Genomic DNA, 27800 nt, shown 5'->3' with positions numbered 1-27800 from the left:
AAGAAGATCTGTACGGAGCTGTAAGTTACTTTAATAAAATGCGACTATTTTAACATATCTTATTTGTATTTTTTTTTAAACCATTAAATATTAGCGCATCCTTTTTAACAAAATTTTTAAAAAGAAGTATTTTTTTCGTTATTTATTTTTTTTATATACATTTTGTATTAGAAAATTATAAAAAAAATCAGGGTTGAAAAAAATAATAAAAAAAATCGATAAACTGTTTTTAAAAACATTTTTTTAATTCAATAACTATTTTAAAGAATTTTCGACTACTTTTTTTAATTGCCTTTAATTTTGTTTTTTGACTTTAAAACCACAGTGCAAGCCATGGAAAAGCAGATCCTGCTGCACAAATACTACTGCATATTTCGTCCACCAATCCTACCCTGATGGAGGATTAAATAACTTTAACTACGACCATTGTGGACACTATAAACCAATGTCAGATCAATGTAGAAAGGAATTTTTATTGGGAGATTGCTTCTACGAATGCTCCCCAAATTTAGGACCATGGATCGTGCCAGTATGACAGTTTAATATTTTTTGTTTAATTTTAAAATAAAATTTTTAATTTTTTTTCCTTATTCATTTTCGATTTGGAAAAGTCGATTTCACGATTGTACGTTAACTTACATCTTTACCCTGATCCAGTATTAAATTGATTTGGAACCTAAGGATTAGTTTTGCGTTCGGCAAGAGTTTGAATCGCTTATAGAGTATTAGTCAAACAGGGGGCCAAAAACCTTATTGTACTTTAGTTAATGCGCGTTAAAAAATCGCAATCACAACTATAGATATTAATGCACTTATAAAAAACGTTATTGCATAAATAAAGTAATGTAAGTTTAAATTAAAAGCTTATGTAACAGGATACTGTGGGAAATTTGTAACCACTTTATACTTAAATCGTAATATATTTTTAAAAAAGCAACCGAACCACAAATATAATCTTATTTTTTATGAAAATTTAATCTTTTACACACCTCAAAACCTTAAGATGTAATGTGATTACTGTACGTATTTTAAAATCATTCATTTATTTAATAAATAAACAAAACCAAATGCCGTGACCGTTTATAACAGATAAAGTCTTGTTGAATCACAACAGCTCAAAACACCATTCAAATTTACTTAAAATTATTTAACTAAAAAACGTGCAATCGTGTGTTTGTGTATATGCAATTTAACTAGTCATCGAAATCAATCATCTATAGATAAGTACTACTTATAAGTATTATTAACGTTTTTAAACCATAACCCTCAGGCTCATAAATACAACTTCATGGGTTCGAATCATCATAATATTTACCACAAAATATTTTCAAGGATTTTAACTAACGTTAACGTGTTTTGATAATGGCAAACATATTTTTAAAGTGCCTTGCACAAAAACAGAACGTTCATAAAAGCCTTATCGTCTATTTAAATCAAACTTTAAGTCAAAATACAGTTTATTAGTTTACCTGAAAATAAAATATAAAAACAACATTATTTTACAAAAAAATCTTACTCATATTATTCTTGTTTTTTTAGATTGAGTCTGAACTTTACACGAGTCGATTTATGTGAATCTGATTGCTATAGATGGTTTAACGCTTGTGCTGATGATTATACCTGTAACAAAGATTGGGTTACTGGCTGGGATTGGTCTACAGGTAAATTTAATTCAAAAATAAAACATTGTGATTTAGAGATAGGCCTAAGTATGTTTAAGTTAAAAAATGAAAATATAGGTACATTTTGAGCCACAAATCTTCAGTTTGATTCCCGCTGCCGGTAAGGCGCTTCATTAAATTCTACTAAGCTTAAAATTTTACTGGCAAGTTTGTAATATCTTCATGGTAAGCATATCTCTAAACTCAGGATCTTTTATAATGTTATTAAAACCAAAAGTTTAAATTAATGTATATTTTGCTGCAGGCACAAACCAATGTGAGGAAGGAAAGATGTGCCAAAAATTTAGTGATTTATATAAAGACCACATCGAGTTTTGTGAAACAATTTACAAGGGTGATTTCAAGGTGGTGAAACCTAACGGTGAAAAGTGTTTCGTTTTTCGATTCGACGATGACAAAAACCCGAACGACGAAGTAAGAAGTATTTGATTTAAACTGGCATTTAATGCTAATAGTTACATGTTTAATCATCATCTATTCTACACCATTTGCCTTTAAAGCTGGCGTATATAAATATATTTCACAAGTTTTATTGCCAAAAATGAAGAAATATGCTGAATTATTTTTATTTTTTGTAATTTTAAATATTTTTTTATTTTGGCAGGTTAGTCAAGCGATTGTTGACAATCTAGAAGGTCATGATGGTCAAACAAAAGGTCACGACAACAAGATGAAAGGTCACCAAAACAAAATGGAAGATCATCACGAAAAATAAATAAGAACGAGATTATAATATTTTTCTGTAACCAAAATTAATCTTAGTTGTTCTATCCTTTAGGCTATTATAATATGTGTAAATATTTTCCTTCATTTCTTATCAATGTAAAATATTTGGAGTGTTTAGCTAACCACTCTTATTAAACAATAAATAAATGTACTACAATTAGGTAGTAAATTTTAAAAGCATCAAGTTTAGTTAGTTGCACAAAATCAACAAATATTTTGCAATAAAACCAAGTAGTAGTTATTTGCCAAATCAGCAGCAAGTAGTTATTTGCCAAATCAGCATTGTTTTGACACTTGATACTGAGTTAGGTCGTTTTAAGATAAAATATGGATAAATATAATGCTGTTCTTGTAATATTGGTGTTACATATTGTTGGAAGCGCAGTAAGCGAGGATGATGTTTTAAGTATGTGTTTGGATGGGAGACATCATAAGTCGGAACCTGGACCAGAAGGTGATCTTTTTGAATCAGTAAGTACTAAAACAATGCTAGAGCAGTTAAGTTGTTTAAGCATGCGACTACCCACGTAGATCTGAATGCTGCATTGACTATTTAGTGTAAACCTTGGAAAGACCGTGCATGCTGCACCAACGAAACTGCATATTTGTCTCACCAAGACGGTCCTCAACCAGAATTCAACGTCGTAAAAATAAAAAAACGTCCCTGGGTGGGCTTGAACCACCAACCTTTCGATTAACAGTCGAACGCGCTAACCGATTGCGCCACAGAGACGACATTTAAACATTAGTTTTAAATGCGCCATGATAAACTTGCAATTAAAGTGTTGTCCTTAGTTAAAATAAACTACTACGCAGTAATAATCGTGTTAATTTTAAAATATATAAAAGTTATTTATTTTATTTAAAAAAGGTTGCGAAGCATTACGCAAAAGAAATGGGGCTATGCTGCAGTGCCAGTGCCACCCAGCGGTCGTTGATTTTGGCATCAGTTATGTTAACACTGGCCTATTACTTTAATAAACTATTTTAGGAACAAGCCAAATCATGCAAACATTTCAATATTAAAAAAACAATTAAATACAATGCTGGGCAATAACTTGTACCCTACTTTTAGTTTTGATTATTTTATGTAAAATTTTAAGAAGTACTTGATTGCAATTAATGTTAATGTTTAATGCTACCTAAATTAACTATGTGCAAAATGTGTTTGTTAAATGCAATCTGAGTGCCTTGATTTTTGCAGTCTTTTGATTTACTTGACAGTTAAACTTTAACATGTGGCTTATGTTATATACAGGGTTTGGTGACCATGTCATAATGTACTATAAAATCTTTGTATAAACATTATTACTTTTGGCATGTTTTAAATCATTAAATTGATTTTGTCATTTTTTCCCGTCGCATTGTTGTAATATTAATTGTACATCGTATTTATTATTTACTTTTATCAATGCGCGAAAAACCAAAATAAAAAAAATATTATGACTTGATAGTTCACAAATATGTTTAAAACTTTTCAGGAAATATAAATATTAACAGAGCAAAATTTTAAGTTTTAATGTACAAAAACTGTCGTATTAAGTAGTTAAAGCCTAAATTTAACTTAAAAATTACCTTTTTTTTTCTTCTGTGAATAGATTTTCAAAAAAATAAATCCAAATGTGATTCTCGAAAAGAAAAAACTAAAACTTACTTTTTTAAAGATTGCCTTTCTGTTAACTTTATAAACAATACTACATTAAGAAAGCCTTGGTTAGAAATGAAAAAAAAGAAAACGAAAAGCGTGTAGCTTAACTGAAAAAGCGTGCGTTTTTGAGCTTCAGGTCGCGTGGTATTTTCAGCCTAAATAATTAAAAGTGGCGTTGATTCCGCCGAAGTAGAAAAAAAAACAGATTTTATGTATTTATACAAGTTTGATTTACAATGTTAATTCAGGTATTGGTAAAATAAAAGAAATGTGAAAAATAAATAATTTTGAAAAATTTTAAACTTTTTTGTGTATTTTATATTTTGGTCTTGATTTTTGATTTTTAGGGTAACAAAACAAAAATGACGTCACGACTTGACAATTATGATGTCACGATGACATAAAAATACAAGAGAGAAAACTCGCAGTGAAAAAAACACGATCTATGGCAACAAAAAATAAATCAAAAAAAAATATCGAAAATCACAATAGTTCGAAAAAAAATAAATAAATAAAAGTCACGTGATATATTTATGTTTAACATTTTAACAAAAACTAAAATATAAAAAAATGTTGTATGAAAAATGGTAGTTTTTGTAATTTTAACTTTAAATAAAATGTAATTTTTATTGCAATGTTTAAATGGTGGTAAAAATTGCACTTTTATTTCTGAAGATATTAGAAAATTGCTAATGGCATTTTAGCAAAAATAATATAATTTTTGAGCTTCGTAAAATGTCTTGCACAAAAAATCAAATTAAAAATATTTTTTAAAACGTAAATATTCAACAATTTTAAAGGTAGACTCTAAACAATAAAAATAAATTACTACATGTTCGAAAAAAATAAAAATCTAACGTATTGGCTATATTTAACAAGTACGTTTTGGTTAAGTACTTTAATTGCTATTTAAATTTTCTAAAAAAAATATTTTAAATTAAAAAAAAAAAAATTTTTTTTAAATTTTAATTTGCAACGAAAAGTAAAAAAAATCCATTTTAAGTTTTACAGAAGTTTTTAATTTCTAAAACCCGTTTTTCACTTGACAATGGCCATTGTTATTCCCGTTGACGTCATCTTTCGACTTTCGTTTGTACGTCCTCCGAAATTTGTCGTCGACATGAGTAAGGTAATAGGTAGATGGAAACAAATATTCGGGCGTGGCAAGGGGCGTGTGATTGGCTGAGAAATAATGACGTCATAAATATACGATATCTATGTCGTAAAAACTTTGAAATTGGATATTTATGATAAGTTCTACGTAAGGAAAATCGGAAAATTATGTAACTACATTGTTAGGTCAGTGTATGTCAAAAAAATAAAAATATATTCTTTTCCAATTAATTTTTTTTTTGTATATATCTTTATCCTCGATGTGGGAAAGTCGAGTGCGCGACTTAAACATAGAGTAACATCAGTCACTCCGACCTATTCTCGAGTTGCCTGTGGCAGTTTGGGATATTATAGATTATATTTGCCCGATAATTATGCTGCTGATTAAGTGCTGGCTCAGCAGGAGTTTGTAATGTTTATATCGCCTTACTCAAGAGCGCTACAGCATGAGATCAGTGGGGATTAAACCCACGACCTCATGTATAATGTAGCAAGTGTTTTTACCACTACACCACGCTGCTGGTAATTTTGTAACTTTGTCAAATCTGAACAACTACATACTTTTCCTTTAAAAGATAAATAGGCTTTTAAATTTGAAATGTTAAGTGATATAGATATACCAAGTGTTAAATAACACCAAGTCATAATAACACAACGATGACACTAACCATGTCTGTGGGTGTCAGCCCTTCTATTCAACACTGAAGTGAACTCGGTGGGGTGCAAACATTTACGAGACTCTAGCCTCGTTTTAACGTCTTGTAGTTCAGTGACTAGATTTTGTAAACTAAATTTTCCACCGTTTTTCACTCGTATTGAGTATAATGACGATGCTAAGCCGGATCCGTATGAAAATAAACCTATTCTTTTGTCGAGTAAATTTCGGATTGAAGTACTGTGAAAATAAGATTTTGTAAGACACGTTTTTTTGACATTAATTTATATAAAAATATTAATTAAACCTATAAATACGTGACTTAAATTGTTAAATATAATACATATTAAATTAAAGGTAATGCTATTTTTAAAGCAAAAAGTTAAAAAAAAAATTTTTTTTCAAATTAGTTTTAAAGTAAATTTTATAACAATTAGAAAATTTAAATATTACTATAAATAAAAATTATAAAGTACAATAAAAGAAAACATTTCATCAAAACCATTTGCAATATTAAAAAACAAAAATTCCAAAGTTAATTTAAAATAATAAAAGTTTTAAAAAAAGATTCAAAAAATTTCCAAAAATTTTTTTCTTTTAAAATTCAAAAAAAATCCCATAAAAAAATTCCAATAACAATACAAGTTATAATAACCCCTATACAATTACCTTATAAGTAATGATACTAAACAGCTATACAATGAAGGTGTGTACATATTTCCTACTCTCCTGGCAAGTAACAAAGAAGGCGAAGTTTTTTCTTGGAATATTTGTTCGCTTGCTTTCATAAAAACTTTTTCCAAAGTCTTGTCAAAAATAGATTCCCGTAATGTAGTATCTCTATACAAAATAACAAAAATAATATTACTCTTGAATAAATACCCATAACACTTAATAAGAAATGATCTTTTTAAATAAATGTAGGTACTAATTTAATTTAAATTTAGGCAAAAAATACAATATTTTGCATAAGCCTATAAAAAACACTTTAACTGGCAGCATGGTGTAGTGGTAAGAAGACTTGCTACACCACACATCAGGTCGCGGGTTCAATCCCCACTGCTCTTATGCTGTAGCACCCTTGAGTAAGGCACTTTAAATGGTATACACTCCTGCTGAGCCAGCACTTAATTAGCAGCATAATTACCGGGCAATTATAATCTATATAATGTCCTAAACTGCTAAAAGCAACTTGAGACTGGGTCAGAGTAACTGATGTTACTCTATGTTCAAGTCACGCATTCAACCTTCCCACATCGAGGATAAAGATATACATAAAAAATTTAAAAAAACTTATATAAAAACATTAAAAATATATATACAAAATTTATTTAAAAAAAATTAACTAACTTACTTATATTTAGTTAAGTTTACAGTTCCGTTTAAATAATTATGAGAAGTCCCTCTTACAAAATCATTTAATACCAATCTAGCAAGTGACTTTTGCACTAGTTTAGTAAATGGGCTATGAAATATCATAAAATCAAAATCTTTCAAACTTATGTCATCACCATCTGAAAATAATATTATATATATAAGGTTTAACATTATTACGAGTTTATTTATTTGTTATTTTGTTAACATTTGCTATTAGAAAAGTTAAAAATCAATATTTACAAGCTTATGATCAATATTGCCTATATAAATTAGTGATAATTATGAACATTATAAATAAACAATATAAATAATAGATTTGAAAAAGTTAAAACAGTTTATTTTAGATCTTTTAAGTGTACACTAAATAAAGGTAACTTATTATCTAAGATTAAAAATACTATTTTAAATTATTTATATTTTATGTTAACAACAGCTATAGCTTTCAAAAGAAAATTTGGGATTGCTTATAACTTATATATAAATCATTATAAATGACATTTTAAATGACAAAGTCAAAGTTCAATTTAAAAGTTCAATGACACTGAATTAAAATAATTTATAATTTTAAAGCATCATAAATTAGGTGAGCAAAATGCCTTTAAAAAACCAACCTTTAAGCTTTGCTTTTCTACAGTAAACCTCATAACATGAATCAAGTGAAGTTATAAAACTTTCGACAGTTAATTTGCCGTCAACGACAGGATATTCAGATGTAAGGTCGGGTTTGTAAAAGTCGTAGGCATGTCTCATGTAAGTTCCCCGTAAACCTGATTTATTTGAAAAACATAAACTTGACATTAATAACAGCACTCGTTAATAATTCACATGTAATAAAAACACATTTTATTTTCTTCTAGATGTTAGAAAATAGGTATCAAATACTCCTTATTATATAGATTTATAAATAAATACATTTTATGTCTGTTTTTTTAATATTTATATCTTGTTTTTTTAAGCTAAAATTTAATATATATAGGTTTAAAAATAAAAATGTTTTTTTTTTAAAGATCCAAGTGCTAACCTGGTTCAATAACAAGAGGAGAATTTGGTCCAACTAACATTGCGACTGCCCCAGCACCTCCAGTACATCTTGCATTACCGCTTGCATACACTGCTATATCACCACACACAACTATAGCATATCGGCCTACAACAATATATATTATTAATTGTAGAATTCACATCTCTATTTTAAAAAATTAATATAATTGTTTAGTATACTAACCATCCCATGCTGAGCTTTCAACCCATGAAATTGCATTAAACAAGGCACTGGTTCCCCCGTAACATGCATTAGTTGTATCTATTCCTTCCACATCAAAGTTACCACTTTCCTCAAATAAGCTCATCAAAACACTTTTTACACTTTTTGATTTGTCGATTATTGTTTCAGTGCCAACTTCTAGTCTTCCTATTTAAAAAAAAAAAAATTTAAAAGTTAAATAAATTGTTCTTTTTCATATATCTTTATCCTAGATGCGGAAAGATTAATTTTACACCCTAAACATTGGGTAACATATGTTACCCCCACCCAGTCTCAAGTTGTCTTTGACAGTATAGAATATTATAAAATATAATTGCACAATAAGTATACTGCTGATTAAGTGCCGGCTCAGCAAGAGTTTTTACCAGTTATAATGCCTTAATCTAGGGCACTACAGCATGAGAGCAGTGGGGATTGAACCCATAATATTATGTAGTGTACACAGTGTTCTAACCACAACACCACACTGCTGGTGTTGTTTTTAATTAGGTTATATAGTTTACTCTATAATATTCAAGTAGTCTGTAAATTTGGGTTTAAATGAAGTAAAACCAAATCATTACATAAAAATAAATAGTAGCTATCAGTTATACCTATGTCTTTGTAATCAATGTTATGTTTTTCCATTAGTTTTGCTACCACTGTAAGACAGAGTGAATTAATATCTTCATTGTCTTGACAAAACCCCATTTCTTGCTGACCAAGGCCAATTGTGTATTTTCCTTCTGATATATTATCGAATTTTTCCAATTCTTTTTGGTCAACGTATAAATATGGAAAATAAATTTCCATGGCAAGAATTCCAACATCATTGGGTCGACATCCATTTGTATTTTCACTTGTTGCTGGCATTTTTATAACAATTATATATATAAACTCTTATAACTAAAAATTATATATAATAATTATATACAATTAAATTATAAGCATTAAACTTAATTGCCTTTTTTATGATTATAAATAATTTTAGACACTTCTGACCTAATTTAAGGTACTAATTTTATTTCAAAGACACACTATTAAATGTCCTATGGCCCATATCTACAAACTCAACGTAAATATACTATAGTAAAAATAAATGTAACGTTTATAAAGCATGCAAATACTATTATCAACTAATTAATTAACTAATTAATCACAACTATCACGTAGCCGATCGTTCATAAATAAAACAGAGTCGTAAAGTGACATCAAATCTTACTAGTCAGCTAGTCTAGTATGACTAATAGGGTATTACTATTAGCTGTTACCCACTAACAGACTAACGTCATGACATGACCCGATGACAAAAAGCAACGCAGTTTTATATGTGCAGACGTGTGCAGAAACCTATAATCTGTAAAATCCGTAACATAATACACATACACACCCAAGAAAAAGTTTTATGTCTTGGTAATTTGGGTATACGTTAAACAGGAACACGTGTAACCCCATATTATTTGTCCTATGACGAAACGTTTTTGTCTTGATGTGATGACATTTAGTGAACCCTTTCTATTTTTATCACGACTGTACTTTGAACTTTTCACAACAACCCGCCACTGCCATCGATTTAAACAAAGGTTGTGGCCTCTTTTTATAGTGTCACCAATAATATGGAAATAATATTTAATTAGTAGGAGCTAATATAACAACTTGCATTGTTATAATAAAACTTTTTCAATGACGAAAAATATTTTGGTTGTTGGCTGATAAAAATTTCAACATTTAAAAAAAACTTTTTGGGTATTGCCCGAATAAAAATTATAAAAACACCTTATTAAAATAGATTTTTGCTTGTCTAACACAAGTTTTAAGGGGTGTTTTTTAAAATCAAGTACAAATCTTAATAAAAATTACTCAATTTACAGCAGAAAGATATGAAAACCTTTAATAAATGTACTGAGCAATCGCTTCAGCACACCATGTCCAGGGTTCAATTTCCACTGCTTTTATGCTGAAATGCCCTTAAGTAAGGCGCTATAATCGGCATAACCTTCGGCTGTGCCAACACTTAATAAACAGCTTAATTTTAGGGCAAATATAAATCTGTAATATCCTAATCTGAAAAAGGCCACTAGAGACTGGGTCAGAGTAACTGATGTTAGTCTATATTTAAGTGGTAAAGTTGACCTTCCCACATCAAGGGTAAGTAAATATAATAAAAAAAAAATCGGAAAACTTTGTAATACAATTTTTTACGTTGTATATTTTATTAGGATTTTAACAAAGATTTAAACCTTTACTTCTAATAAAAAATTAGTGCATAGAAGAAAATATATGGAACAAATTAAAAGAATAAAATTATATAAATAAAAAATCAACGGATCTAAACTAAGGTCCAACAAAATATTTAACTTCAATTTTTGCCAAAAAATGATTAAGACATAATATTTTAAAATTACATAAGCACAACTTAATATATATTGTTTAATTTTTTTTTACATTCAATCGCAACAATGTACAAGCATTTATCACTAGCCAAATTTACAATAATGCATTTTTTCGTTGCTTCGGATTTACAATTTTGGGTTAGCAGGCATAATGTTTTGAATTTTCATTGCTAGCCCCATGTTTCCACTAATCTTGAGTTTACCATTGAAAAATGCCTAAGAAATAAAATAAAAATTAATATAATAAACTAATTTTTAGACATGAATATAATATTTTTAGTTGGTACTTACTGCGTTAGCATTCAGTTTACCCAGCATCATATCATACATATCCTTGTCTGACATAGTTACCGTACAATCGGCTTTGGCTGTATAAAATATATAATAATAAATACACAAAAAAGTTATTACTAATATTGTTATTAAAAAAATACACCTTACATCTAGATTTAAATTAAAGGATAAAAAGCAATTACTATCGACTTGCAGCCCCCACCTATTGCCCTTTAAGCTCCCCTTAACAATCACCCATAAAATACTTCACCCAAAAATGTTATTTTTTTTAAAGGGTCATTGGGTGTACAGCCCCTTATATAATCCATATAATGTTTAAAGTTTCAGCAAACACAGTAAAAAAAAAATTTTAAAAATGTTATTAGCTGACCTCCAGAATCACATTCTACTGAACCAGGTTTTCCCTTCTTAGCAGTAATGGTCCAAACCACTTTCTTTCCATCTGGTCCATCCTTTACACAGAAACCAATCACACCATTGATCTTCTTAATATAAGTTTCTGCATCCTAAAAAAAAATATTAAAAAAAAAATTATTAAATCCAAAATACTAAAGTTTTTTTTTTGTTTGCTGAAAAAATCTAGAGCTTACAGCATACGTAAGATCTCACAACCAGAGGCATTAAGATCGATTCCCACTAATGACATGGTTTAAGTTCACATTAAAAGTGACTGTTATACAATTATTACAATTTATTTTAAAATTTTAAGAAATTGTCAAACTTACAGCTTCCATTGTTTTCTTAATTTCCTCGAAAACTGGGGTTGTTTTAAACCCAGCAGCCCCACCTGAACCCGAGGTTTTAGCCCCAACCATCTGACCAATCACAGGTTGTGGGTGTTGGCGAGGGAATCCCCCTTGACTGAGTAAATAAAAAATGTTATTTTAAAATTTAAATGAACCCGAGGTTTTAGCCCCAACCATCTGACCAATCACAGGTTGTGGGTGTTGGCGAGGGAATCCCCCTTGACTGAGTAAATAAAAAATGTTATTTTAAAATTTAAATGAAAATTTTTGGCCAGGTAAGTTTATAAAAATTACTCAATTTAAGACATTTATAACTAACTCCAATAAACTTTTTTTTGTATATATTTTTATCCTCGATGTGGGAAAGTCAAAAGCGCGACTTAAACATAGAGTAACATCAGTTACTCCGACCCAGTCTCGAGTTGCCTTTTAGCAGTTTGGGATATTATAGATTATAATTGCCCGATAATTATACTGTTGATTAAGTGCTGGCTTAGCAGGAGTTCATACCGTTTATAGCGCCTTACTTAAGAGCACTACAGCATGAGTTCAATGGGGAATGAACCCACGACCCCATGTGTGGTGTGGCAAGTGTTTCTACCACTACACCATGCTGCCGGTAAATGTGTAAAATATAAGCAGATAAGTAGTCTTAGAATACTGTTAATTTAAATACAAATAAATACTTTTACTCACGTTTTCAGCCACCTCTGCCTTTCCTCAGGAAATCCAAGCTTATACATTGTTAGAACAACTGCACCACCTAATCCCAAGTTGTGTTGTAAAGCAATCTGAGCTCCCTTAACTTGCCTTTTATCAGCTTCACCACGTAGCTGCCAGCAAAGTTCTGTACATTGAGCTAAACCTACGCAAACAAGCTATTCATTAACAGTGATCAAACATTGTTTCAAGGAAAGGTTATGATAATTTAAGAGAAGTTTATAATAATATGACACCAACAGCTATACTAAATAATTTATACCCAATATTTTTTGACTTATAATTTTTTTTAAATAAAACTAAATGTTGCTTTTAAATGCTAACAAAAAAAAATTATGTGATAATTTATTTAACTTAAATAAATACCCTGCAATGAAATAACAGTTGGGATAAAAATTAAACAGGAAATATAGTTAAGGAAGTAACCAATAAATTTGAAATTTGAAACTTTTATTAAAATTTTTTCCAACTGAATATTTGTAATTGTTAAGAGTTAAAAAATTATTTAATAATTTACCAAATGGTAAACATAAAAATATTTAGGTACACATACAAACATGCACATAGTTACTAAAACGCCATGTGGCCAATAGAAATGTAATACAAGATGTAATACTTAACAATATCTGGCAGCTTGGTGTAGTGGTAAGAACACTTGCTGCACCACACATGAGGTCGTGGATTTAATCCCCACTGAGCTTATGCTGTAGCGCCCTTAAGTAAGGCGCTATAAACGGTCTGAACTCCTGCCGAGCCAATACTTGATCAGCAGCATAATTATAGGGCAATTATAATCTATAATATCCCAAACTGCTAAAGGCAACTCGAGACTGGGTCGGAGTAACTAATGTTACTCTATGTTTAAGTCGTGCATTCGACTTTCTCACATCGAGGATAAACTTTTTTTAATTTAACATACCAGTGGCACCGAGGGGATGTCCTTTGGAGATGAGTCCTCCACTTGGATTGATGACATATTTTCCTCCATAAGTATTATCCCCCCTATCAATAAACTCACCCGCTTTGCCTAAGCACAAAATAAAAATTGAAATTTTTTTAAAATTTTGAACAAGTATACTAACTTGAATTAAAGAGTATTTTTTTACCTTCTGGGCATAGACCCAGAGCCTCATAAGTAACGAGTTCGTTTGCGGAGAAGCAATCATGAAGTTCGATGACTTGAGCATCACTTGGTTTTAATCCCGTTTGTTTGAAAATTGTTTGCGCGGCTCGCTTTGTCATATCGGTTCCTACAAGCTAAAAAAATTAAAATTTATTAGTTTTTTAATAAATAAGCAAAGCACATCAGTTAGGATTTTTAGTGTTGCATTTTTTATTAATTGTACTTTGAGTCTGTTGGCCTTAATGTCATGAAATTTACAGATTGGACATAAATCACATTTGTCAAAAATTTACAAAAGGGCAACAAAATAATTATTTGGCATAAGTAAAAAAACAACATAACTAAAATGCCAATACTATTTGTTACAATTTTATTGGTGATGAGCTGGCAGCGTGGTGTAGTGGTAAGAACACTTGCTACACCATACATAAGGTCATGGGTTAAATCCCCACTAATCTCATGCTGTAGCGCCCTTGAGTGAGGCACTATAAACGGTACAAAGTCCTGTTGAGCCAGCACTCAATCAGCAGCATAATTATCAGGCAATTACAATCTGTATTATCCCAAACTGTCCCAAACTGCCACAGGCAACTTGAGACTGGGTCGGAGTAACCGTTGTTACTCAATGTTTAAGTCGCGCATTCGACTTTCCCACATCAGGGATGAAGATATATACAAAAAAAAACATGTTCAATCATCTAGCTTTTACCAAATTGTAATAAAAAAAGAATATATATATAATCTATTGCATTGAAGTATTACCTTGATACAACTTTTATCATTAAAAGTGCTTGGAAGGTCGGTAGCCATAGTTTGTCCAATAATCTCAACAGCCTGGTGCATAAGATTGTGTTTTCGAACAAAATCTTCGCTCGCCAAAATAGCACAACCACTACCATCAGATGTTGGACTAAAATAAACAACATTTTTAATAAATGACTTACTTTAAACATTAGAATATACCATTTTTTGTATAAAACTACACAATTTAACCGGCAGCGTGGTGTAGTGGTAAGAACACTTGTTACACCACACATGAGGTCGTGGGTTCAATCCCTACCGCTCTCATGCTGTAGACGATATGAGCTCCTGCTAAACCAGCACTTAATCAGCAGTATAATTATTGGGCAATTATAATAAAGCAGTATAATTATTGGGCAGTTATAAAATAATATCCTCGAGACTGGGTCGGAGTAACTTATGTTACACTATGTTTAAGTCGCGCAATCGACTTTCCCACATAGAGGAAAAAGATATATACCAAAAAAATGAGTTACTATTATTGTATTAGTTAACTCACCAGCATTGTAGCAAAGAAAGATATTCGTAAACTTTTCTTCCGTTCAAGACCTCGTCGAATGAATATTCCTTCTGGAATTGAGAGTAGGGATTGTTGGTGGAATGTTTGTGGTTTTTCCACGCAATTTTCGCAAAATGTTCTGGTTTAGTTCCTGCAAAAAAAATAAAATTATTAAAATAAAATTATTATTATTTTTTTATCGTCAATTTAAAATTCTTCTGTACAAAAAATTATTAAATAAACAAAAAAGATGCTGCAATATATTAACTAGCATTTCAACCAATAAGCAGCCAAAAAACTCGTTAGGTAACAAAATAAATATTAAGTTAAATATTAATCTAACATTAATATCACAAGGTACATACTGTAAAATTACTTGTTCTTAATTTTTTAATAATAAGGCAGCCATGAACTTTTTATAACCTTATTAAAAACACATACTACTAATTTTAAATGTACTAAATTATTTATTTTTATCTATGTATAAGGACTTTAAATTTTTGATTTTTTTGGAAATTTTTGTTTACCGTATTTTTCCATATGTTCGAGGCCAGCGTTTCCGAATATTTGTGGAGTCATCGGTGCAGCAGCGATTTGTCTCAACCCAGACATAGTTTTCATGTGGATCATCATTGGGTTCGTTCGGTCATTAAACTAAAAACAAAAAAGTATTGAAAATATAATAGCAACTATTAAAGAATCTATGTTTAAATTCAATTCCTTATAGCAAAATTTTTCTTGTATGTTATATTTATATATATATATAAATATTAAGGTATTTACATGTGAGCCTAATGAGCCCCGTTCCATTTTCTCAAACCCAAGTGCCATAGTGCAATCAGCTAAACCACCTTCAATAAATTGTTTGGCCATGAACAAAGCAGTTGAACCAGTGGAGCAAGCATTATTGACCTTGAAACAATAAAAATATATGAGTAACATAACAGTAAAGGTTTAACAAATAAAATAGTCAAAAATGTTGCAGCTTATTCTTATATTTTTCACATTTACTTTACATTTATTTATCCTTGATGCGGAAAAGTCAACTTCTCGACCTAAACATAGAGTAACATCAGGTTCTCCGACCCAGTCTCGAGTTGCCTGTGGCAGTTTGAAATATTATTAAATATAAATGCCAACTTTTTATAAGCTGTTGATTAAGTGTTGGCTCAGGCGCTACAGCATAAAAGCAGTGGGGATCGAACCCTTAACTTTCTGTAGTGAAGCCAAGTGTTCTAACCACTGCACCAAGCTGTTAGTTCAATTTTTTATTGGAAATAAAATTATGTAACAAAAAAATTTAATTTTTTTACGTTATAGATTGGAATCCCAGTGCACCCTAACTGATAAATTGCTCTCTGCCCGCAGGTTGAATCTCCATAACAATAACCCACTGCTGCTTGTTCTATATCATTATACGAGACACCAGCATCTGCCATTGCTTTTAAAGCAGCCTCCTTCGCCATGTCAGGATAATCAAAGTTCTCTCTTCGACCTGGTTTTTCAAACTGGAAATATAAATGGATTTTTTTACTTACAAATATCTTAAACCTCGATGTGGGAAGGTCGAATGCGCGACAGAGTAACATTAGTTACTCCACCCCAATTTCGAGTTGCCTTTAGCAGTTTGGAATATTATTTTTCATCCGTTAATAGCGCCTTACTCACTACAGCATAAGAGCAGTGGGGATTAAACCCACGACCCCATGGTGGTATAGGAAGTGTTCTTACCACTACACTACGCTGCTGGTCAAATTTAATTTAATTTTTCACTTCTAAAATTATTACAATTCGTTTTTGATAGCATTGCATTTAGAATTTAATAAAACAAATTTATTTAAAAAAATGACTGTTTAATTTAAATTACAAAGCTAAAAGTTAATAAAAAAATGTTTTATCTGTTATAACTAAGTTTTTAAGAATAAAATTGAAATTAGGTCAGTTTTTTTTTTTTTTTTATTTTGGTTTTTCGGGCATTGATAAAAGTAAATAATAAATACGATATACAATTAATATTACAACAGTTAAAATTCATTTTATGTTTTTTACCTTTGTCATTCCAACTCCGATAACGTAAACCTTTCTTGGTGCCATTTTTAATATTTTTAACTTGATATTCGACTAAATTAACTTAAAATTTAACTGCAAACGCAACGAACTCTACAGCAAAAGTGAAATTTTTGTACAGCAGCAGTTTTAACAATTTGTAAAGTCATGTTCCGCATGACTACGCAGTTCAAATACTCACTTTTATTCAATATTTCACAACCGCCAGTTGGCGAACAAGAGCTGGTAATAATTTTTTAATTAAAGTTTAATTTAGTTGTCATCAGTTTTTTTGCAAATTAACACGTTGAGTAAATAAATTCTGCAGACAAAGCTTGCACTTTAGACTGTTATGTTTACCATGCCGAATTGCGAAACTGTTTGCTTTTTTAATGAAACTATGTTACCGGGTTTGTAACCCAGTAAAACAAATACCAGTCTCGAGATATCGTTTATTGCCTTACAGTCGATAAAAATTAAATAAGAAGGGCAAATTAATAATAAATTCTCACAGGAAATGTAACAGGTTTTTGCTGTCAATTTTATAACCTACCTTTGCCCTTCTAACCTTAGTAATAGAATACCATATAATATATTTATGTTATATGTCTAAATAATGTTGGATTAATATCAAAAAACTCATTTTATTATTTGTTTTCTTTTTTCTACAAAAAACGGTAAATCACAATGTTTATTAAACGCTTAAAAATTACTAAAAAATTACCTAAATTAGCTATAACTTCGATATCTTAAAACAATTTGAATAGACGTTTTTTAACATAATTTTAAAAGAATTACTAAAACCAAATGCTACTGATTGAATAAAAAACAAGCTAAATAATAAATTAAACATACTGAAAATTGAAACCTAAAAGCACACACAATTATAAGCAATGGCAATAAATAATAAAAAGGCAAAAAAAACACAACTAAAACCAACTTAAAAAAAGAATTTAACATTTTTTTTTCTATTTTCAGTTTGATAAAACTAATTTACATTTGCTCAGCTAACAGTAAAAAAATATTTACAAGTATATACCTAAAATACAATTAAATTTTTTTTTTAATATAAAACTTGATCATACATTTTCTATTTTAAAATTTTAGCACTTTTTTTATAAAAAAACTATAAAAATTGGGTACAAAAATGCCCCCGAGTACCGTTTACACCTTATTCAAGAATAAAAAAATAGAAAATGCATATCGCTTCGGGTGGGAATCGAACCCCATACTATTTAGACGAAATCAGAGTTGTGTTTTAAACACGATCGTCAACTAATAATCCTTCATCGTTATCTGCTCTATTGTCCCCGTTTTTCTTGGTGTGAATTGGGGTCGAATGGGGCTTCCCCTCGACGCTGTGACCAACCCCATACAAGAAATAAATAAGAAAACCTAAAAATATCAAATTTAAAATGGTAAAATTAATTTTTTTTAAATTTGCTTAACTTAAAAAAACTAACTGATTACGTCACTCACCTGCAGCCATCCATATTAACATTTTTAGCCACGTAGAGGGTGGTAGAGAGACCATGAGGTAAATATTAACAAACATGTTAAGAATTGGAACCAAAGGCACAAGTGGAACCTAAAATTAAAAAAATAAAAAAAGGTTCCTTTTTTGTACAAAATTAAAAAAAAAAAGTTTTTACCTTATATACCTATTTAGTTATGTTATTTAAACATTTAAATATTTATAAATTTTTTGTTATCTATTTCTTAGTATTGCAGTAGTATGTATAAAAGGAGTAAATATTATTTAAAACCAAAAACCATTTGTAGTTCTTGGTAACTTATTAAAGTCCAACTTCAAAAGGCAATTAAACTTCTTGTTAAAAATAATAATAATAACAAAATAATTAATTTTAAGGCAATGAACTTTTGCCTAGATAAGTTTATCATAATTGGCAATTTTTTTAACGAAATTTTTGTATCTCTTTTATACCGTTATTAAAACATCACAGTTTTAAAACTGGGCTAACAAGAGACAAAATTTTTTTTTTGTATTTAAGTTTATTTTTTTTTTTAATTTAGTTTTTTTTTAATTTTAAACTTACTTGAAAGGAAAGAGGTTTTGAGCTTTGGGGCTGGCACCAAATAACTACAGTAGCCGCAATAGTTATAATAACTGTTATACCTATCAAAACTAATGAAAAAACCCCCCAATCACATACTGCTGCTACACTGAATAGCGTAATGGACAAAGCTAAAAAAAAAGTAACAAATTACTAGATAAATTATTTTTTTTAATTTTTTAAAAATTATGAAAAAATAAAAAAAAATCTACAAAAAAAAAAATAAAAAAAAAAATTTTACAATTAAAAAAAAAACATACCTGTGATAACTGAGCTCCAGTTTACAATTGATGACGTCAGTTGAGTAGGTAGTGACGCAGTAGGTCGAACGAGCATAATAGCGGCAAACGGTTCTGACGTCATAGGGGAATTCCCAAGCGCCATTCTCTCCTTTTCGTCCGCGAGTTCTTCGCTCTGGGTTTTTGGTGAAATATCGAATTCAGGATCGGGTTGATATCTTCATAAAAAAATTAATTAAAATTAAATTATTTTTTTACTAAAACGTAAAAAAAAGTTTGTTAAAATTTTTTTTTTTGTTAAAAACGGTAAAAATTTTAATTATTGAGCAAAAAAAATTATAAAAAACAGTATGTTAGTATTTTTTCTGTAATTTCTTAAATTAAATAAGTAAAAATCATATTTTTTATAGAATTAATTTAAAAACTTTTATTTTATTTTCTATATCACCTCAGTAATAGCACAGATGCAGCCACTAACGTATAAGCAGCCAATGTTCCAATCGACATCAAATCAACAAGTTCCTTTAAGTCAAAAATCGTTGCCATTATTCCTAGAAAAAAAATCAAAACTTTGAATTTGAACTTGTTAAACCCAAGACCAAATAAAAATATTTTTTTCAAAGAAATAACAGTTATAAAAATTAATTTAAAATTAAAAAAAATAATTAAAAATAAGTGTCAGCAGCAGGAATCGAACCCAGTGTCTAGAACACCAAGGTATACAATTATATTTATAACGTTTTTCTAATACATAACATTTATCTTAATCAAATTTAACAGTTAAAATACACAGTTTTTAAATATAACTAATTTCCTTTCTAGCTTTACTGTAACGAAACACCAACCAGAAATTGTTAAAATTAATTATCGGATTTTTCCATACCTGCAAAAACACCCGACACAAAGGTAGCGATTAAGGGGGTTTTAGTTCGCTCGTGGACATTGGCTAAAAATTTAAAGAGTAAACCGTCGATCGCCATTGCATATATTATACGAGGCATTGGAAACATAGCACCCAACAAGCTGTAAAAATAAATTACAATTAATACAAATTAATAAGCAACAAAAAATAAAATAATGTTTTCTTTTTTTTATATTTATTTATTTATCCTCTATGTGAGAAGGGCGACTTTACAGCCTAAGAATAGAGTAACATCAGTTACCCAGACCCAGTCTCGAGTTGCCTTATGCAGTTTGGTATATTATAGATTATAATTGCCCGATAATTAAGCTGCTGATTAGGTGTTGGCTCAGCAGGAGTTCATACCGTTTATATAGCCTTACCTAAGGGCGCTACGCAACTGCATGAGGACAGTGGGGATCAAACCAAGAACCCCCTATGGTGAAGCCAAGTGCTCTGACCCCTATACCACGCTGCCGAATAAACATAACTACTTAATACCTTGTTGATAAAGCACAGATAGCTCCAACTGAGACAGGGTATTTTGCCCAATCAAGTCCTACATACTCAAAGGCGTTAGGTAAAGGTGCATCTTCGTCAAGTAAAAAGTAAGGTTGCATAAGAGTAAGAGTTGATGATATAGCAAGGTAAGATACGCAGCAGACCGCGAGAGAGAAAACGATGCCAAGTGGAATAGATCTCTGTGGATTTATCGCTTCTTCGCCTATGAAAAAAAAATATATATATATATAATAAATAAAGTCCTCGTTAGCATAGTTGTGAGTATCCCCGCCTGTCACGCAGGAGACCGGGGTTCGATTCCCCGACGGGGAGAAGTTTGACCGGCAGCGTGGTGTAGTGGTAAGAACACTTGCTACACAACATGAGTTCGTGGGTTCAATCCCCACTGCTTTCATGCTGTAGCGCCCTTGAGTAAGGCGCTTTAAATGGTATGAACTCCTGCTGAGTCAGCACTTAATCAGCAGCATAATTATTGGGCAATTATAATCTATAATATCCCAAACTGCCACAGGCAACTCGAGACTGGGTCGGAGTAACTGATGTTACTCTATGTTTAAGTTGCACATTCGACTTTCCCACGTCGAGGATAAAGATATATACAGAAAAAATAATAATAAAAAATGCACTGTAAAAAGTAATAAATTACTAAAATACCAAAGGTTTCAATTTTTTTAAAGAGTTTTTCCAAATTTTAATGTGTTTTGTATCATTTAATACATTAACATTATCACACAATAATTTAACATTATAATGATGCAAAAACCTATTATACCTAAGTAAAGTATAATGTATACCACTATTCCAACAATACATTAATTGGCTGATTTTGAAACTCTACACTGCCAAAATAATTTGCTAAACGATGTAATATTATATAGCGTGGTATTGTATAGGATAATATATGATTGGCTAATAGAGATGGGTGTGTATATTTGTATTGTATAAAGTGATATATGGTTTGTAAAGTAATTTGAGGACAATATTGTTGTGGCGTGTGTTTTACTTCGCTTGAATTGACATGACAGGCTACCTCAAAAATTTGTCATTAGAGCCAATACAAAACTATTTGTAAAAAACTTGAAAATTTGACTTAACGTTGCTAAAGAGTTAAACATTTTATAAACATCAATTTTTTTATTTTTTTTTCGCAAAAATAAATCTTTGTGTGTTATATTTGCTTGCTTATGTCTTTATTTAAAGTAGTTTTTTAATGCAGATATTAAGTCACTGGTTACAGCGAGATTCGAACCCAAAACCTTTATCAATATTGCTTTTATTGTGGTAATTTTTTTAAAGTGTATGAGCTAATAGTAAGCGTTAAACTAAAAGTAAAAAAAACATGGCGTTTAGTGAGACTCGAACCTGCGACCCTTAGAATAAAATATTACACCAACCTGTAGTAGCAATACAATCGAATCCCACAAAAGCATAAAAACAAGTGGCAGTCCCCGATATTAATCCCGCAAACCCGTATGGGGCGAACCCCCCAGCACCGTAAGGTTGGGGTACTATTTCTTGGCCGACTGACGTCATAGTCGATGCTTGTGACGTCATAGCGTCGGTAACGGCCGTCAGGTTGCTAGTGACGTTGCTGTACATTGTCATGTTCATTTCCGCTCCTCTTGACCTGCGTGGGAAAAAAATGTGTAAAAAATTTTAGCAAAAAAAAGAAAAAATTTTTTTAAAGAAAAAATAAAAAATTCAGAAATTTGAAAACTGTTCAATAAAATACGTTTTCTAAATTAAAAAAAAATTGTTCGATTTAATCTTTACACCGCCTCGCTTATATTTGTACCTTCCGGCTACAAAACAACATTTAACTAAACCAAGATTGTAGGTATTAAAATATAGTATTTAGCTATCAATGGAAATACCGTTTATACGTAGTTTACCGCTATTAGTGACGTCATTACTGTAAAAGGCCCATCTAAAATTACTCATTTTAAACAGCACATACATTTAAAGAAAGGGATTACATTTTTACCAATAATATAAAAAAAATGTAACTAAAAAAGAAAAAAAATTTTTTATTCTTAATTTTTTTTTTTGATTTTTTTTTTTTTGATTTTTTTTTTTTATTTGATTTTTTTTATTTAAAATTCTTACGCTAGTTCTGCTAGTATTTCTTCGGGAGTCCATGCCCAGTTGTGTAGATCAGCCGTTGTCATTCCAGCAATAACAACAAACAAAATCACAAAAATGTTAACAACTGTGAAGATTTTGTTTACTGTAGCGAATTCTTTTACTCCAAACGCAATCAGTGCTAAAAAAATAACTAAAATTTAATTTAAAAATTTTTTTTTCTTAATTGTTTTTTAATTTTTTTTAGGCTATATAAAAAATAAAAGATTATACTTTCACACACATATGTTAAACCACAGCATTCCAGATGAAAAATGTGTAAAATATGGTGATTCAAAACTGGATAAAAATGTGTTTTTCTACTATAGTAATATTTAATGACGAATTTAAGATGAATTTTACGATAAAAATTTCGATGACGTTATATAGTAAACAAAAAATAAAAACCGACGCCAAAAAATGTGATACAAGTTATATTTAAAGAAAGTGATTAAATTTATTTACAAAAAAATATAATTTTTTAAACAAATTGATATCTAAATTTTACAATAAATATTAAACAAAAAATCTGTATATATTTAATTATAACGTTAAAAATCCCGCAGATATATGTACCTTGCCATGCTATATATATACTATTTCAATTACATCCGCACTTTACTTCGTAGTAATTTGTTTAAAAAAAACTTACAGCCACAACATTACGGGTAAACATATAGGAGTATATTATAAGGAAATACTACAAAGTCCATAGGAAAAAGGAGTGTATACTGCAAAATTCAGTCTATACTATTTCCAATGCTACGTTATCAATATTCGTAACAATGTGGTTAATTTTTCACATGTGTCTGCGGTTACCAAAATGTGCAGTAAATTAACCTTCAGAACTTTTAAACAATAAACCATTTTCGAAAAACCAAATTTTCAAACAAAAATGCGATAAAAAACTTATGTTTAAAAGAATCAAACTTTCTAGTGAAAAAAATGATTTTAAAGAGTATATTTTAACACTTTTTTGCCGTAATTAAAATATATATATAAAAGAATATATCGCAAAATGGAACAACTAACATTTTGTCAGATAACGCATATATAAATATCAAAGCCCACTGTCTGTTTAATTCAGTGGGGATTTATTTATTTCCCTTACCATAAGGTTTATAGTAGTCTATATTATGGTAAAGCTAAAGAGTAGGCGTATCCTCTACGGCCTTTATTGTATCGCTATGTTACTGTAATTCTATACATCTCACCTTTATACTGGATTAAAAATGTGGGCGAGGGTGGTCACGTGACCATAATGGAGCAGTTTGATTGGCGGTTACAAAACAAGCGTACGAACACCAACCTTGACAGAGTTTAAATTGGGACAATTAGCAAATATTTTAGCACCTATATTGCCTATACCGATACACTGCAAACGGTTGCGAAACGTTTAGTCTTACGTAACGACTTTGTTAATATTTGCACAAGGTAGAAATGTGTGTGTACCATGTTTTGTAACACAATTACAATTACGAAATGTTTAATTTAAAGTTAGGCAATTTTGGTTCCTGTAACTTGTGCAATCTTTTTATGAGTGTAAACAGCAATTAAACCACGAAAAAAACATTTGTGTAATCAGAAAGTAACGGATAACACAAATAATACAATAAAATGTAGACTTTTAAAAATTACAACTTCATTTTAAACTAGCCAAACAGTCATAAAAAAAACGAAAAAATAATTTCCATTCGAACAAAATTACAAAATTACCCTATTTAAAATTATAGTTTTATTTAAAATAAACTTAAATATTACAACGAAATGTTTAACTAATAAAAAATTACAGTAAACTAGTCAAACAATCGTAAAAATGGCCAAAAAAAAACACCCTAAGAGTTAAGAAAATATAAAGTTACCATATTAAACTATAATTTTTGTCCCATTAAAATCACACATAGGCCAAGTAAATACAATATTTATTTTTCTAACCTGTTAATACGAGTACAACGACAAATGAGAAGAAATCTGGGTATTCAGCCAAGCCAGGGACATCCATAGAACAGCAACTTCGCATATGATTTTCTATTTGATTGTTAATTAAGGCATCGAAATTTGCAGTCCAAGCTCTAGCAACGCTAGCCGCCCCTGTACATAAATACCAATTTAAATACTATTTAAGAATCCTATAAGACCTTGAAATACTACATGTAGCTTTTTATATATGGTCATTTTAAAGTACTGACCGATTACGTATGACAGAATAAGATTCCATCCAATTACGAAAGCGCATAATTCACCAACAGTGACGTAACTGTAAACGTAACCAGAACCAGCCTTAGGAACCCTAGCACCGAACTCAGCATAGCATAAACCTAAAATTAAAAAATTATAACGTCAAATTTTGTTAAAATAAATAGAAGTGCAAATAAAGTAGCCTGTTTTATGTTACATGTGCTTTATTTGACATAAAATCGTTAATAATTGCATCAGTTTTAGTGTTTGTTTATTTAATACGATTTGGCTATTACAGCAAAACGCATTTTCTAAAAAATGAATGAAAAACTGTATATACCTGACAAAACTGATGTAAGAGCGGCAATTAGAAACGAAATAACAACAGCAGGTCCACTAACTTCTTTTGCGACAGCACCAGTTAAAACATAGACCCCAGCACCTATAAAAAACAAACTTACAACATCGTCTAATCACACAAAATTTACCCCAAAAATTAAAAAAAAATGACAGTACCTAAAGTAGCACCAACACCAAGAGCTGTGAGATCGAATACAGTTAAAACCCTGGCAAGTTGACTTTCACCGACTGTATCTTCGTTGACGTGTTTTCGTCGAGTCACGGCATTTAGAATACCCATTTTTTTTCAAGTTTTTTTAATTTTATTTTACTGAAAACGGTTTACAAAAAAATCCTAACGTTCGGCTGCCTCTAAAATCACACACATTATAGTTATAGCTACACTTTAACTGCACTCCTGTGTTTTGTAAGACTTGTTAGGTACTAGCTTACTTTTGAACTCTGTACTTTCACGCGCCAGCTTTACAAGTTATGTATACCGGTTAGAGAGCCACGTGCAAACCAAACCCCGCCATGTTGACATTGCGATTTTTTTACCACTGTGACGTCACACCAATAAACAACCTTAATCAATATTTAATACAGAACATAGAAATCTTTTTCAAAGACGTTTTCTTTTTTCATTCGCCTAGTTTAACTTTTAGTAATATTGGTATACAGAAAATATTACGTAATCTGATGACTTGATATTTTTTTCTCGTTTCAGCTCTTTCATTAGATTAAAAAGGATTCAGCTGACTGGCAAAAACAAACAACAATGTCAGTAAAAATGGCTGAATTTCCTTGTTAAGGAATAAGAATATCATGTGACTATTGAATTTTGTAATCAACAAGCGTTTAAGCTTACAGACTGTACAACCATTTTCAAAGTCAAAACATTATATCCATTTCCAATAATATTTGTGCCTAACATTTCCTATCCATGTAAAAAACATTATGTAAACCACGTGTTCAAAATAGTTCATGTTATTATCCATTATGTAGTGTAGTTAACAAGAAAAATGTGAAAATATATTTAAACATCAATGGTTTCCGGTCTGTTGACTGCACACCGTCTTATATGCGAATTATACCCACAACCTTACTGAATATTGATTGTAAAGATATACTAAACACGTGGTTTTAAAAATTTGAAAAAAATTGATATACAATTTAATTTTTTTTTTAACATCTTTATAAATTCTCTGGCAAAATGTGTAATTTATTGGCAAATTTAAAATTTTTTACATACAACGAAATTTTAAGAATTCGGCTACCTGACTAATAAGATCGTTATAAAATTTATAAAATATTTATACAAAATAATAGGTGTGTCGGCAAAAATATACTACGACGATTTTATCAAAGGCAAACCATAATTCGTTCCAGTCTGCCAGTCCGTTTACTAATTTGCTTTATGAGATGATTGACAGAAGCAGATATTATAAGAGAATAGCTGGCTTACTATTAACTTTGATTTAAATGACAGGCCACTTAAGCAAAGTATAACAATATTATGATTAAGTTGTTTAGAATCATAGTAATTTAAAAGCAAAATTGTAAACAAATAATTTCAAATTTTTTTATCTATAATTATGCTTAAAAAATTTTTAAAAAAATATTAACATTTTCTAACTAATTTACTGACTGCTTAACTGGAAAAACAAATTTAAAGGGGATTTTATTTATTTTATACTAATTGATAAACCTTTTAAGAAAACTTGAAAAATCCGTTTTACTGTTACTATTCTAAATATTAGGCCACGAGGCACATGACTAAACAATTTCGCGCCTAAAATCTAGCTAACCATAGCCTCGCTCATATCTTTTCAATGAACAGGCATTCACGTAATCACACAATGCCGTAGTAACTGAATTTTTTTGTGCGTTCTCGCTTTTCACGAAACTTCTCCGACGTAAAAATCAATCGAAATTTCATCTTATAGAAAGAGAAAAATGTTGAGCTGGCTTAGGGGAAGAATAATAGTCACTTGAATGAATGAAAGAAAGCGAAAGTTTTTCTTTTAACTTGAAGAAACTTTAAATTCAGAAACCACTAGTAAGTAAATTTATAACTTACAGTTTCTTTAATAGCAAAATTAACCCTTTTAAAATTATCTAAATATTTAAATAAACATTTTACCAAAACCTAATAGATAAAACATTAGCTTAACACAAAATTAACTAAGGCTTAGCCTACACATGGCACACATTAGGCTATTTTTATTAAATCCAATCGACCATAAAGCTGAAACCCAATCTTATGCCCAATTGGGTTCGTAGTAATGAAAAAAGTACGAGTGTTAAAATGTTGTTAAACTCAACAGCCAACCAATCGCTATGACGGGCTTCCTTAATT

The 27800-nt window shown here is 30.1% G+C and overlaps 4 protein-coding genes and 1 non-coding gene across 5 annotated transcripts; 1 reads left to right on the top strand and 4 right to left on the bottom strand.

Annotated features, from left to right (window-relative positions):
• The first annotated feature begins 445 nt into the window (after positions 1–445).
• Positions 446–3765, top strand: LOC145745965 (folate receptor beta-like). The gene is made up of 6 exons (XM_082564146.1): positions 446–529; positions 876–892; positions 1540–1661; positions 1927–2096; positions 2287–2879; positions 3280–3765. Exons 1-5 carry the CDS (start codon positions 446–448, stop codon positions 2395–2397), a joined length of 504 nt encoding a protein of 167 aa, XP_082420272.1. The 3' UTR covers positions 2398–2879; positions 3280–3765.
• On the bottom strand, positions 3068–3141 carry Trnan-guu (transfer RNA asparagine (anticodon GUU)). Its single transcript has one exon. It is a non-coding gene; the product is annotated as a tRNA-Asn (tRNA).
• Positions 3766–4316: 551 nt separating the features above from the next.
• Positions 4317–9344, bottom strand: LOC145746490 (hydroxymethylglutaryl-CoA synthase 1-like). Its single transcript, XM_082564784.1, has 8 exons — positions 9059–9344; positions 8427–8612; positions 8223–8348; positions 7813–7968; positions 7179–7338; positions 6494–6664; positions 5838–6064; positions 4317–5238 (listed from the first exon to the last, which is right to left on the bottom strand). The coding sequence occupies exons 1-8, from the start codon at positions 9315–9317 to the stop codon at positions 5081–5083; spliced, it is 1443 nt and encodes a 480-aa protein (XP_082420910.1). The 5' UTR covers positions 9318–9344; the 3' UTR covers positions 4317–5080.
• A 1299-nt stretch (positions 9345–10643) lies between these two features.
• On the bottom strand, positions 10644–17202 carry LOC145744528 (sterol carrier protein 2-like). The gene is made up of 13 exons (XM_082562389.1): positions 17070–17202; positions 16334–16528; positions 15804–15932; positions 15548–15674; positions 15021–15171; positions 14483–14630; positions 13704–13854; positions 13517–13624; positions 12574–12742; positions 11857–11992; positions 11502–11637; positions 11129–11205; positions 10644–11053 (listed from the first exon to the last, which is right to left on the bottom strand). Exons 1-13 carry the CDS (start codon positions 17112–17114, stop codon positions 10964–10966), a joined length of 1662 nt encoding a protein of 553 aa, XP_082418515.1. The 5' UTR covers positions 17115–17202; the 3' UTR covers positions 10644–10963.
• A 568-nt stretch (positions 17203–17770) lies between these two features.
• Positions 17771–25997, bottom strand: LOC145746133 (cationic amino acid transporter 3-like). The gene is made up of 13 exons (XM_082564325.1): positions 25619–25997; positions 25443–25544; positions 25114–25242; positions 24860–25015; positions 22910–23066; positions 22198–22430; positions 20783–21005; positions 20264–20403; positions 19829–19931; positions 19402–19598; positions 19124–19272; positions 18546–18654; positions 17771–18461 (listed from the first exon to the last, which is right to left on the bottom strand). Exons 1-13 carry the CDS (start codon positions 25740–25742, stop codon positions 18325–18327), a joined length of 1959 nt encoding a protein of 652 aa, XP_082420451.1. The 5' UTR covers positions 25743–25997; the 3' UTR covers positions 17771–18324.
• Positions 25998–27800: the final 1803 nt, after the last annotated feature.

This window comes from Corella eumyota, chromosome 3, assembly GCF_963082875.1.
Source record: "Corella eumyota chromosome 3, kaCorEumy4.1, whole genome shotgun sequence".
NCBI classification, from domain to species: domain Eukaryota; kingdom Metazoa; phylum Chordata; class Ascidiacea; order Phlebobranchia; family Corellidae; genus Corella; species Corella eumyota.
The sequence above is the reverse complement of the archived record's forward strand: the minus strand, read 5'-3'. Positions and strand labels throughout refer to the sequence as shown.